The following is a 12,704-nucleotide window of genomic DNA, read 5'->3' as shown; positions in this document are numbered from 1 at the left end:
ACGACTATCGCTCCTCCCTTGTCCGCTGGTTTTATTATAATGTTCTTATTCTCACTCAAAGCATCTAGTGCCTGTTTTTCTAGAGGTGTGAGATTATGGCGGGTGGGGAGGAGACCAAGGCGTTCTTCGTGTATAGTCTCTTTGATGTCTCTATCAAGGAGGTTAATGAATGTTTCAACCGCATGATTAGATTTAGGCGGGACAAACGTGCTAGGATTTCTTAGACCTAGTGATCCTATGGTGATTTTGGCATCCTCTCTTTGACTGGGTAATGTGCCTAATCTGTTGACTATTGGATTGGAGGTTTCCTCAAAATGTACTTTTAGTCTTATGCTCCTGTAAAAATGTTGGAGATCTTTTTCTAATTGGAATGAGTCCCACTTGGGAGTGGGACAAAAGGATAAACCCATATTCAGGACTGTGAGTTCTAGAGGAGAGAGGGTGTAGTCAGAGATGTTAATTACAGAGTTTGGACTCCTACCTGAGATCGCAGTTTCATACGGCGGTCCTCGTTTCTTTTTCCTTCCCCTCCTGGTGGGCGCGCGGCTTGTCCTAAAAAACGCGGTCCTGTAGTTTGAACTCCACCAGTCTCGCTGCCGGATCCTGCAGAAGAACCCCCGGCTGGCGAGGAGCCCCCTGAGGGATAATTCACTCCTGGTGTGCGTCGGTATCTTGGTCTCGTCCGGCGGGGGGCCGATTCCTCCCATCGGTACACTTTGTTGGATAAATAGTCCTCAATGTCCCTCTGGAATTTTGTGCGTTTTCTTTCTTCAAGGGACCGTTGGTAAGTAGCAAGGCTTGAGTCTATTTTGTTTTTAAGTGTAGACAATTCTGTTGGGTTCAATGTGGCCGTTAGTTGGGTTTCTATACTCTCAATTCTCTCTTCGGTGCTTGATATAGCCTCCTGTAGATATTCAATAGTCAAAAGTATTATGTCGAAGGAACACTTGTTAAGAATTTTTTGGAATGTGGTACAATATTTCTCGTTGTCAGAGAACAAAGTTGGGCGTAAGTTGCAGCGTAAACCTCGAGGTATTCTGGCCTGTCGATGGTACTCTCCCAATGTTGCACAGTGCAAATCGTAGCTAATGAGCTTCTTCCGCTCCTTCTCCCAATCTCTAGTTTTCACGTCCTTGCTTGGAATATGAAGGAAGTCAGTCTTAGTCTTTATCTTGGATAAGATGGTTGAACCAGTAGATTCATCATACATGTATGTCTCCGTTGACATGGATTCGATTGGTGCTGAAAGCTCACAAAGCAAGTAACTATGGGACGTAGAAAGCTAGCACTCAATCTGTAGGGTCCACGGTGCAAGTGAACGGGGTACTAGATCCCACAAGTCATCAAGTTCAGAAAGGATCACTGCACACGTATAATATAACTTTGCGTTTCTCAAAAGTTTATTAGATTTTCATCAATATCAAAAAGGTATCAGGCGAAAATTGACAACGAGAAATATTGTACCACATTCCAAAAAATTCTTAACAAGTGTTCCCATTGTAGCCTCGACCGACTCAGTACTCAACCCCTTATCGAAATTCTTGGAGAAAATCCTCACACCATACACTCGGTTGACAAAATCATTCATTCTTGACACTAGTGATTTCCTATCCAAGATCCGCAACATCTCTAGCATGGCCGCCCCATTGTAGCCTCGACCGACTCAACCCCTTATCGAAATTCTTGGAGAAAATCCTCACACCATACACTCGGTTGACAAAATCATTCATTCTTGACACTAGTGATTTCCTATCCAAGATCCGCAACATCTCTAGCATCCCCCCTGACAGCCTTTTGTGTACATTAGATGTTAACAGTCTGTACACTTCAATCGTACATGATAGAGGGATTGCAGCTGTCTCACTTACGCTACAGGAAGCAGAAGTTGACAACAATACCCATGATCTTTGTATAGATCTCTTGAACCTGGTTCTGAGGGAAAACTTCTTCCTCTTCGAGGATGACTTCTTCGTACAGACCTGTGGCACCGCTATGGGGTCCAATGTGGCCCCGGCGTATGCTAACTTATACATGGACCACTTCGAGAGGGAGCAAGTATATACCAATCCCGGGTTTCAACGGCACGCCCTAATTTGGTATAGATATATCGATGATATATTTTGCATATGGCAGGGGAATCACACCAGCCTTCAAGAATTCCATAATAACATCAATACCGCCAGACCTGAACTTTCTTTCACATTAGCATTCCATGACAACGAAGTCACCTTCCTGGACACTAAAGTCCTCAAAGACGCCCTGGGGAACCTTAACACGGACCTATACTCCAAACCGACCGATTGTAACAGCTTGCTGTTATATAACAGTTGTCACCCCAAGTCCACTAAGGACAGTCTCCCAAGGTCCCAATTCAAAAGGGTATCTAGAATTGTGTCCAATCCTGACATCAAAGTCACTAGGCTACAGGAAATGTCTGATAAGTTTAGGGCCCGCAATTATCCAGCAGACCTTCTCAGCAGTGAATCCTCCAGGGTTCTGAACGAGACCGGAGATGGATTGTTTACATCCCAAAAGAACCCTAGACTTCCATTTGTACATAATCATCATCCTACAATGCGGAGAGTACACAACCTAATTCGGGCACATTGGCCACTATTAAATAGAGCATATCCCACTATTCCCGTATTTAAAGAACCCCCACTGATGTGCACTAGAAGGCCCAGGAACATAAAAGACAGGGTCGTAAGAGCTGACCTAGGTACACAAAAAATACTAACGAACAGAACATTGTCAGGTCAAAAGCGTACAGGGACTTTTCCATGTTTGGGTTGCATGAGCTGTTCTAACGTTATCAAGGGCAGTGAAGTGATACACCCACGGACGGGGAAGTCGTACAAGATTAAGGATTACTACACCTGTGAGACGAGTTTTGTAGTCTACATTATAAAATGCCCTTGTGGGCTACTATATGTAGGGGAGACCACTCAGGCAATAAGGGACCGAATATCTAACCATAAATCCACGATTAGATGTGGGAAACTGTGGCTCCCGCTCCCCCTTCATTTTAAAGAAGCCAATCACAATGTAGCACAACTTAGGTTCCAGGTCGTAGAAAGGGTCCCCCGTCCTAGGAGAGGTGGTAACCACGTGAAATTATTGAAACAGCGTGAGACTTTTTGGATTTACACGCTTGACACCCTACACCCACGTGGCCTCAACCGAGAAATAGACTGGCTAACCTGATTTTATCTCCCATGTAGATCGATTGACTTCTTGCACAGACAACCTCTTTTTCACACGTGGTCAATTTGGTAAGATGCATACCCCTCTAGTTTTTACATAAGTTTCATTTTTTTAGTTCCCCTTTTGCCGCATTTTCTTTCATTTTATCCCAATTTTATTTGGGTATTTTCCAATTTTTTTCACCTCATTTTTCTTATTTTTATGGTTTTTATTTTTTTATTTTTCCAATTTTTTATTATTTAATTCGGTTTCCCCCTCCCCCCCTGATTCTTTTCTTTACTTTTCTTTTGTTTGGTTTGGACTCCTACCGTTTATTGTTATTGCTGTTGTGTATTGTATGTTTTATCTTTATGCTAATCATACTTATGGCTGGCCCACACATTATTATACCCATAGACCTTAGCAGCGGATACCTTGTCCCCTACTCTATTCCTTCTCCGGACAGAGGACCTGCCTAGTTTACATAAATACAGCCAAGCCTCTCTATCACACAGCTCTAGACAAGTCTAGGTCAGGTACACTACGCTATCCTAACAGGGACACACTTATGTCTGGGACGCAGGCGCTTAGTACTAGTGTCATTGCGCAAGCGCCGATCTCTGGGGCTGCTACACGGACGCACATCCAGCGCTCAGTACACAGATACCGCCGTGACGGTACTTTGACTCTAAGGATCGGCGCTATAGCGCATGCGCCGGCGGCACCGCGCATTTCCGGTCACATGACCGTCCTGAACGCGGTCATCCACTACACGTTAGCGCTACTGAGCATGCGCTAGCGTCTCTGCACATAGCTAGGTCACATGACCGGCCTGGGAGCTTTATTAACGCCGAACTTTGGCATTTCACTCCAAGCCTCTTCACCGCCGTGACACAGGTTTGTGTCGGCCTGCTCCACTTCACCACCAACGCTTGCCCCCCGTATCTGGACAAGGAGACCTGGACGAGTAAGTCCAGTACATCACTCAGATAAGTGTACCTTTACTTTAAATATACATATAAGCTGGCTATTTCCCCTTACTCAATAGGGACGCTATACCTTACTCGACCTTCCATATACCGCAGTAAATGGGGAGTTCAGTACTACAATTGTGAACCTGCATTCGTCTGTGCCTGCGACCATATATATGACACAGGTATACCCAGTACTATATTCAGTGCTCTTGCTAAGCATTAACTATTCTCTTGACACCTGAGCCGTCTTTGTTTTGCCCACAGCGCAATTGTTTTTCTTGTTTCCTCCGGGTCATTTCAAGAAAATCCTAGAAGGTTACTACCTTACCCTTGGCCCCGATTATACATACAGGACAGGTACCTCCCCCTTTTACCCATTGTGTACCATAAATTAAATTAAGCACTCTGATCCTTCCTCTGATTCGTATGTATATCTATCACAGTCACAGGTTTCCTTCAAGCCGGACTTAAAGGCCTTGCTGTATGGTGGCAAGCATTCGCTATTTTATTAGTCTGGTTAGTACTGTTTTTGACATGTAATCCATCCTTGTGGTTAGAGCCATGCACATAGAGACAATATGGCACATGTACGTTCAAAATACTCTCTAGCGCTTTGGCTGTAGTATCTTCACAACTGAGGTGGTAGCCTTCCAGCCTTTAGTTATACAGGGATGATTTAGTTCTCTCTTATTGTGTACACATGAACGTAATATCACTAGCTTATTCTGGATTACTCCTTCCAGGTTACCACAGCACCTATGTACCCGACTCATCAGTTATTCTGTGTCGTTCCTTTATAAGCAACAGATCTCAATAGGGTATGTCTTCTTTCCAATTGTACCGCTGATACGTATATAACAGTCTCCTTTGTACCTTTCTCCACTATGTGACTATGTTTTAGTTTTTTAGATCTCAGTATATAATCTTTATCTTGTTGGTGTATGTCTCACCATGACTACCGTAACCTTATGACATGGGTTCCTCTATGTAAATATGTAAATATGTATATACGTCTATCTGTTATTAATAGTGTTTTGTCCTCTGCTTGTTACAGCGATATTGTGATCAAGGCCACGAAGCTGGCCGAAACGTCAATTTTCGCCTGATACCTTTTTGATATTGATGAAAATCTAATAAACTTTTGAGAAACGCAAAGTTATATTATACGTGTGCAGTGATCCTTTCTGAACTTGATGACTTGTGGGATCTAGTACCCCGTTCACTTGCACCGTGGACCCTACAGATTGAGTGCTAGCTTTCTACGTCCCATAGTTAATAAAATACTCACCCGGCTCCCTCTCAGCGTCCTCTCCGCGCCGCACCTTCTCCTGTATGAGCGGTCACGTGGTGCCGACCATTACAGTCATGAATATGCGGCTCCACCCCTATGGAAGGAATTCTAGCTCTGATGATAAGGAGCCTGCTGTAAATCGTTCCTGAATGGGCATGAAGTGTAAAATAGCTCCATTGGCCACTATAAAAAATGCAAGTTTACTAAGTTTACTTTAAAAAAAAAAAAAGATGATGGCATGACGCACCACATGTCCATCTCCGCTGGTGAGCCGCGGTATCTGTGGAGGCATACAAAGAAAAGGCTGCGCGGCAGTCCCTCTGGGGGTGGGTGCATGAATAGGATTCCACTCCACAGTAACGAAAAAATAGATTCGGCACTCCAAGATAGATACAAGAAAAATGTGAACACGTTATTAGCATAGGTAGATCCACTGCATAAAAGGTTTGACGTTTCGGCCAATTACATGGCCTTCATCAGAACGAAACGGTATGAATGACAGACACGTATAGACCGATTTATAACTCCATGTCATGTGAACGGGTATAGTTCATCTCTAATACACCTCCTTATAGTTCTTTTGTTATTTTTTGGATTTTGATTATTATTATTCATCTTTTTTCCTTATTTTTACTCTTTTTTTTTCAATTATTTTTCTTTAACTATTAATAGTATTGATGAGCGAGTATACTCGTTGCTCAGGTTTTCCCGAGCACACTAGTATTTGTTCGGAGATTTAGTTTTAGTCACCGCAGCTGCATGATTTGCGACTATTAGACAGCTTGATTACATGTGGGAATTCCCTAGCAACCAGGCAACCCCCACATGTACTCAGGCTGGGTAGCTGCTGTAAATCATGCAGTTGCGTCAACAAAAACGAAATCTCCGAACACTAACAAATACTCGGAGACCACCCGAGCGTGCTCGGGAAAACCCCAGCAACGAGTATATTCGCTCATCACTATTTAATAGTTATTTTCAGCGGTTTTATTTTATTATCACCTTAATTTTGATTAATTTTTAATTTTAATATTGTTCATTTTCATTAAAGTTGTTTTTTTTACCTTTTTGGTTGCATTTTATATGCCTTACATTAAATCTGGAGACCAGTCTTGTTTCTCCACCTCCCTTTTTTCATTCCCCTTTCCTGCACAATTACCTTTGGTTACTTATGTTCTTTGAATGGGTACTCCTTCCAAGCACCCTTTTCTCTATATAGTTTCTTACAATACATTGAAACAATCATTTGCCACCATTGGTTACATAGAGGCGACACTTTTTCATTGCGTACATCACTTCTTGTGACGTCAGATAAGGGGAAAGTATTCCTTCTTACACCGCCGAATTACTGTCAAGTTTGTACCGTCAGATATGGGATGGTCCTCTGTTCACAGAGGTGCTGCATCACTTGCGGTCACGCGGGAACTCAGGATACTTCCGGGTATACAGTGGATACACCTGCAGCACGACACATAGAAGCCTTATTTAAAGGCTGTACCGACTCTTACCCCACAGCGCCATACTCACTGCACAGCAGTGCTTCTCCAGAGAGCCTGACACACTCATAAGGATCCCACTGGTAAGTGAGTTGCTGAATATCCATACATACTTTATGCTCATTATACTATCATACTGTCCTGTGCTTCCTGTGTCCTTATTTCCGCTTTGATTATTTACAGCTGGCTCAAAAGTTTACATACCCCAGCAGAATTTTTGATTTCTTGGCCTTTTTTCACAGAATATGAATGATAACACCAAACATTTTTCTCCATTCCTGGTTAGTGGTTGGATGAAGCCATTTATTGTCAAACTACTGTGTTTTCTCTGTTTAAATCATAATGACAGCTCAAAACATCCAAATGACCCTGATGAAAAGTTCACATACCCTGATGATTTTGACCTGATAACATGCACAGAGGTTGACACAAATGGGTTTAACCCCTTCGCGACATGCGCCGTACTAGTACTGCGCTGCCGGCACTGCATTAGTGCCAGCAGCAGTACTAGTACGGCGCACCGATCACCGCGGTCTCGCGCTGAGCGCCGCGGTGATCGGGTGCGGGTGTCAGCTGTATACGACAGCTGACACCCCGCAGCAATGCCCACGATCGGCGCTATCGCCGATCGCGGGCATTTAACCCCTCTGATGCTGCTGTCAGTAGTGACAGCGGCATAGAGGGGGATCGCGCAGGGACGGGGGCTCCCTGCGCTCTCCCACCGGAGCAACGCAATGAGATCGCGTTGCTCCGGTGACCCGGAAGGAGTCCCCGGATCCAAGATGGCCGCCGGACTCCTTCCGGGTCATGAAGTGACCTGGCTAGCCGGCGCCTGCTGAGAGCAGGCGCTGGAGAGCCAGCTAAGCTGCCTGTCAGATCGTTGATCTGACAGTGTGCTATGCACAGTGTCAGATCAACGATCTGATCTAATACAGAGATGTCCCACCCTGGGACAATGTTAGAAAGTAAAAAAAAAAAAAAATAGAATGTGTAAAAAAAAAATAAAAAAAAATCCCCAAATAAAAAAAAAAAAACATTTCCCAATAAATCCATTTATTTATGTAAAAAAAAACAAAAAACAATAAATGTACACATATTTGGTATCGCCGCGTCCGTAACGACCCGCTCTATAAAACTATCCCACTAGTTAACCCCTTCAGTGAACACCGCAAAAAAAAAAAAAAAAAAAACAAGGCAAAAAACAACGCTTTATTATCATACAGGCGAACAAAAAGTGGAATAACACGCGATCAAAACGACGGATATAAATAACCATGGTACCGCTGAAAACGTCATCTTGTCCCGCAAAAAAAAAGCCACCATACAGCATCATCAGCAGAAAAATAAAAAAGTTATAGCTCTCAGAATAATGCGATGCAAAAACAATTATTTTTTTATATAAAATAGTTTTTATTGTGTAAAAGCGCCAAAACATAAAAAAAATTACATAAATGAGGTATCGCTGTAATCGTACTGACCCGAAGAATAAAACTGCTTTATCCATTTTACCACACGTGGAACGGTATAAACGCCCCCCCTAAAAGAAATTCAGGAATTGCTGGTTTTTGTTCATTCCACCTCCCAAAAATCGGAATAAAAAGCGATCAAAAAATGTCATCTGCCCGAAAATGTTACCAATAAAAACGTCAACTCGTCCCGCAAAAAACAAGACCTCATATGACTCTGTGGGCCAAAATATGGATAAATTATAGCTCTCAAAATGTGGTGATGCAAAAACTATTTTTTGCAATAAAAAGCGTCTTTTAGTGTGTGACGGCTGCCAATCATAAAAATCCGCCAAAAAAACGCTATAAAAGTAAATCAAACCCCCCTTCATCACCCCCTTAGTTAGGGAAAAATAATAAAATGTAAAAAAAATTATTTATTTCCATTTTCCCATTAGTGCTAGGGTTAGGGCTAGGGTTAGGGCTAGGGCTAGCGTTAGGGCTAGGGTTAGGGCTAGGGTTAGGGTTAGGGCTAGGGTTAGGGTTGGGGTTAGGGTTTCAGTTATAATTGGGGGTTTCCACTGTTTAGGCACATCAGGGGGCGTCCGATCTCAATTCCAGCCAATTCTGCTTTGAAAAAGTAAAACAGTGCTCCTTCCCTTCCGAGTTCTCCTGTGTGCCCAAACAGTGGTTCCCCCCAACATATGGGGTATCAGCGTTCTCAGGACAAGTTGGACAACAACTTTTGGGGTCCAATTTGTCCTGTTACCCTTGGGAAAATAAAAACATAGGGGATAAAATATCATTTTCGTGGAAAAAAAAATATTTTTTATTTTCACGGCTCTGCGTTATAAACTGTAGTGAAACACTGCGTTAAACTAGAAGAAGAGGGGACGGGAAGAAAAACATTAGACTCGAACAAAGACGACCCAGGAAAACATACTCAGAAGGGAGGTAAGAACATTTCTAAAACAATCCACAGTGAGGAGATTGGAACAAAACAAAATCCTCTAAACTGCATGCTCGCAAACGCCAGAAGCCTGACAAACAAGATGGAAGAACTAGAAGCAGAAATATCTACAGGTAACTTTGACATAGTGGGAATAACCGAGACATGGTTAGATGAAAGCTATGACTGGGCAGTTAACTTACAGGGTTACAGTCTGTTTAGAAAGGATCGTAAAAATCGGAGAGGAGGAGGGGTTTGTCTCTATGTAAAGTCTTGTCTAAAGTCCACTTTAAGGGAGGATATTAGCGAAGGGAATGAGGATGTCGAGTCCATATGGGTTGAAATTCATGGAGGGAAAAATGGTAACAAAATTCTCATTGGGGTCTGTTACAAGCCCCCAAATATAACAGAAAGCATGGAAAGTCTACTTCTAAAGCAGATAGATGAAGCTGCAACCCATAATGAGGTCCTGGTTATGGGGGACTTTAACTACCCGGATATTAACTGGGAAACAGAAACCTGTGAAACCCATAAAGGCAACAGGTTTCTGCTAATAACCAAGAAAAATTATCTTTCACAATTGGTGCAGAATCCAACCAGAGGAGCAGCACTTTTAGACCTAATACTATCTAATAGACCTGACAGAATAACAAATCTGCAGGTGGTTGGGCATTTAGGAAATAGCGACCACAATATTGTGCAGTTTCACCTGTCTTTCACTAGGGGGACTTGTCAGGGAGTCACAAAAACATTGAACTTTAGGAAGGCAAAGTTTGACCAGCTTAGAGATGCCCTTAATCTGGTAGACTGGGACAATATCCTCAGAAATAAGAATACAGATAATAAATGGGAAATGTTTAAGAACATCCTAAATAGGTAGTGTAAGCGGTTTATACCTTGTGGGAATAAAAGGACTAGAAATAGGAAAAACCCAATGTGGCTAAACAAAGAAGTAAGACAGGCAATTAACAGTAAAAAGAAAGCATTTGCACTACTAAAGCAGGATGGCACCATTGAAGCTCTAAAAAACTATAGGGAGAAAAATACTTTATCTAAAAAACTAATTAAAGCTGCCAAAAAGGAAACAGAGAAGCACATTGCTAAGGAGAGTAAAACTAATCCCAAACTGTTCTTCAACTATATCAATAGTAAAAGAATAAAAACTGAAAATGTAGGCCCCTTAAAAAATAGTGAGGAAAGAATGGTTGTAGATGACGAGGAAAAAGCTAACATATTAAACACCTTCTTCTCCACGGTATTCACGGTGGAAAATGAAATGCTAGGTGAAATCCCAAGAAACAATGAAAACCCTATATTAAGGGTCACCAATCTAACCCAAGAAGAGGTGCGAAACCGGCTAAATAAGATTAAAATAGATAAATCTCCGGGTCCGGATGGCATACACCCACGAGTACTAAGAGAACTAAGTAATGTAATAGATAAACCATTATTTCTTATTTTTAGGGACTCTATAGCGACAGGGTCTGTTCCGCAGGACTGGCGCATAGCAAATGTGGTGCCAATATTCAAAAAGGGCTCTAAAAGTGAACCTGGAAATTATAGGCCAGTAAGTCTAACCTCTATTGTTGGTAAAATATTTGAAGGGTTTCTGAGGGATGTTATTCTGGATTATCTCAATGAGAATAACTGTTTAACTCCATATCAGCATGGGTTTATGAGAAATCGCTCCTGTCAAACCAATCTAATCAGTTTTTATGAAGAGGTAAGCTATAGACTGGACCACGGTGAGTCATTGGACGTGGTATATCTCGATTTTTCCAAAGCGTTTGATACCGTGCCGCACAAGAGGTTGGTACACAAAATGAGAATGCTTGGTCTGGGGGAAAATGTGTGTAAATGGGTTAGTAACTGGCTTAGTGATAGAAAGCAGAGGGTGATTATAAATGGTATAGTCTCTAACTGGGTCGCTGTGACCAGTGGGGTACGGCAGGGGTCAGTATTGGGACCTGTTCTCTTCAACATATTCATTAATGATCTGGTAGAAGGTTTACACAGTAAAATATCGATATTTGCAGATGATACAAAACTATGTAAAGCAGTTAATACAAGAGAAGATAGTATTCTGCTACAGATGGATCTGGATAAGTTGGAAACTTGGGCTGAAAGGTGGCAGATGAGGTTTAACAATGATAAATGTAAGGTTATACACATGGGAAGAGGGAATCAATATCACCATTACACACTGAACGGGAAACCACTGGGTAAATCTGACAGGGAGAAGGACTTGGGGATCCTAGTTAATGATAAACTTACCTGGAGCAGCCAGTGCCAGGCAGCAGCTGCCAAGGCAAACAGGATCATGGGGTGCATTAAAAGAGGTCTGGATACACATGATGAGAGCATTATACTGCCTCTGTACAAATCCCTAGTTAGACCGCACATGGAGTACTGTGTCCAGTTTTGGGCACCGGTGCTCAGGAAGGATATAATGGAACTAGAGAGAGTACAAAGGAGGGCAACAAAATTAATAAAGGGGATGGGAGAACTACAATACCCAGATAGATTAGCGAAATTAGGATTATTTAGTCTAGAAAAAAGACGACTGAGGGGCGATCTAATAACCATGTATAAGTATATAAGGGGACAATACAAATATCTCGCTGAGGATCTGTTTATACCAAGGAAGGTGACGGGCACAAGGGGGCATTCTTTGCGTCTGGAGGAGAGAAGGTTTTTCCACCAACATAGAAGAGGATTCTTTACTGTTAGGGCAGTGAGAATCTGGAATTGCTTGCCTGAGGAGGTGGTGATGGCGAACTCAGTCGAGGGGTTCAAGAGAGGCCTGGATGTCTTCCTGGAGCAGAACAATATTGTATCATACAATTATTAGGTTCTGTAGAAGGACGTAGATCTGGGTATTTATTATGATGGAATATAGGCTGAACTGGATGGACAAATGTCTTTTTTCGGCCTTACTAACTATGTTACTATGTTACTATGTTACTTGTTGGTTCAAAGCTCTCACAACACATCTAGATAAGTTCCTTGGGGGGTCTAGTTTCCAATATGGGGTCACTTGTGGGGGGTTTCTACTGTTTAGGTACATCAGGGGCTCTGCAAATGCAACATGACGCCTGCAGACCAATCCATCTAAGTCTGCATTTCAAATGGCGCTCCTTCCCTTCCGAGCTCTGCCGTGCACCCAAACAGTGGTTCCCCCCAACATATGGGGTATCAGCGTTCTCAGGACAAGTTGGACAACAACTTTTGGGGTCCAATTTGTCCTGTTACCCTTGGGAAAATAAAAACATAGGGGATAAAATATCATTTTCGTGGAAAAAAAAATATTTTTTATTTTCACGGCTCTGCGTTATAAACTGTAGTGAAACACTTGTTGGTTCAAAG

General features: G+C 42.4%; 1 protein-coding gene across 1 annotated transcript in view; it reads left to right on the top strand.

Moving 5' to 3' along the window:
- LOC138637737 (uncharacterized) overlaps nucleotides 1–12,704 on the top strand; it is a 383,106-nt gene that overhangs the window by 122,987 nt on the left and 247,415 nt on the right. The window contains exons 20-21 of the mRNA XM_069726649.1: nucleotides 1,876–2,055; nucleotides 2,134–2,379. Of these exons, the coding sequence (XP_069582750.1) occupies nucleotides 1,876–2,055; nucleotides 2,134–2,379 (426 nt within the window). The remainder of the gene's footprint in view (nucleotides 1–1,875; nucleotides 2,056–2,133; nucleotides 2,380–12,704) is intronic.

This window comes from Ranitomeya imitator, chromosome 5 (genome assembly GCF_032444005.1).
Source record: "Ranitomeya imitator isolate aRanImi1 chromosome 5, aRanImi1.pri, whole genome shotgun sequence".
Classification (NCBI taxonomy): domain Eukaryota; kingdom Metazoa; phylum Chordata; class Amphibia; order Anura; family Dendrobatidae; genus Ranitomeya; species Ranitomeya imitator.
The sequence above is the reverse complement of the archived record's forward strand: the minus strand, read 5'-3'. Positions and strand labels throughout refer to the sequence as shown.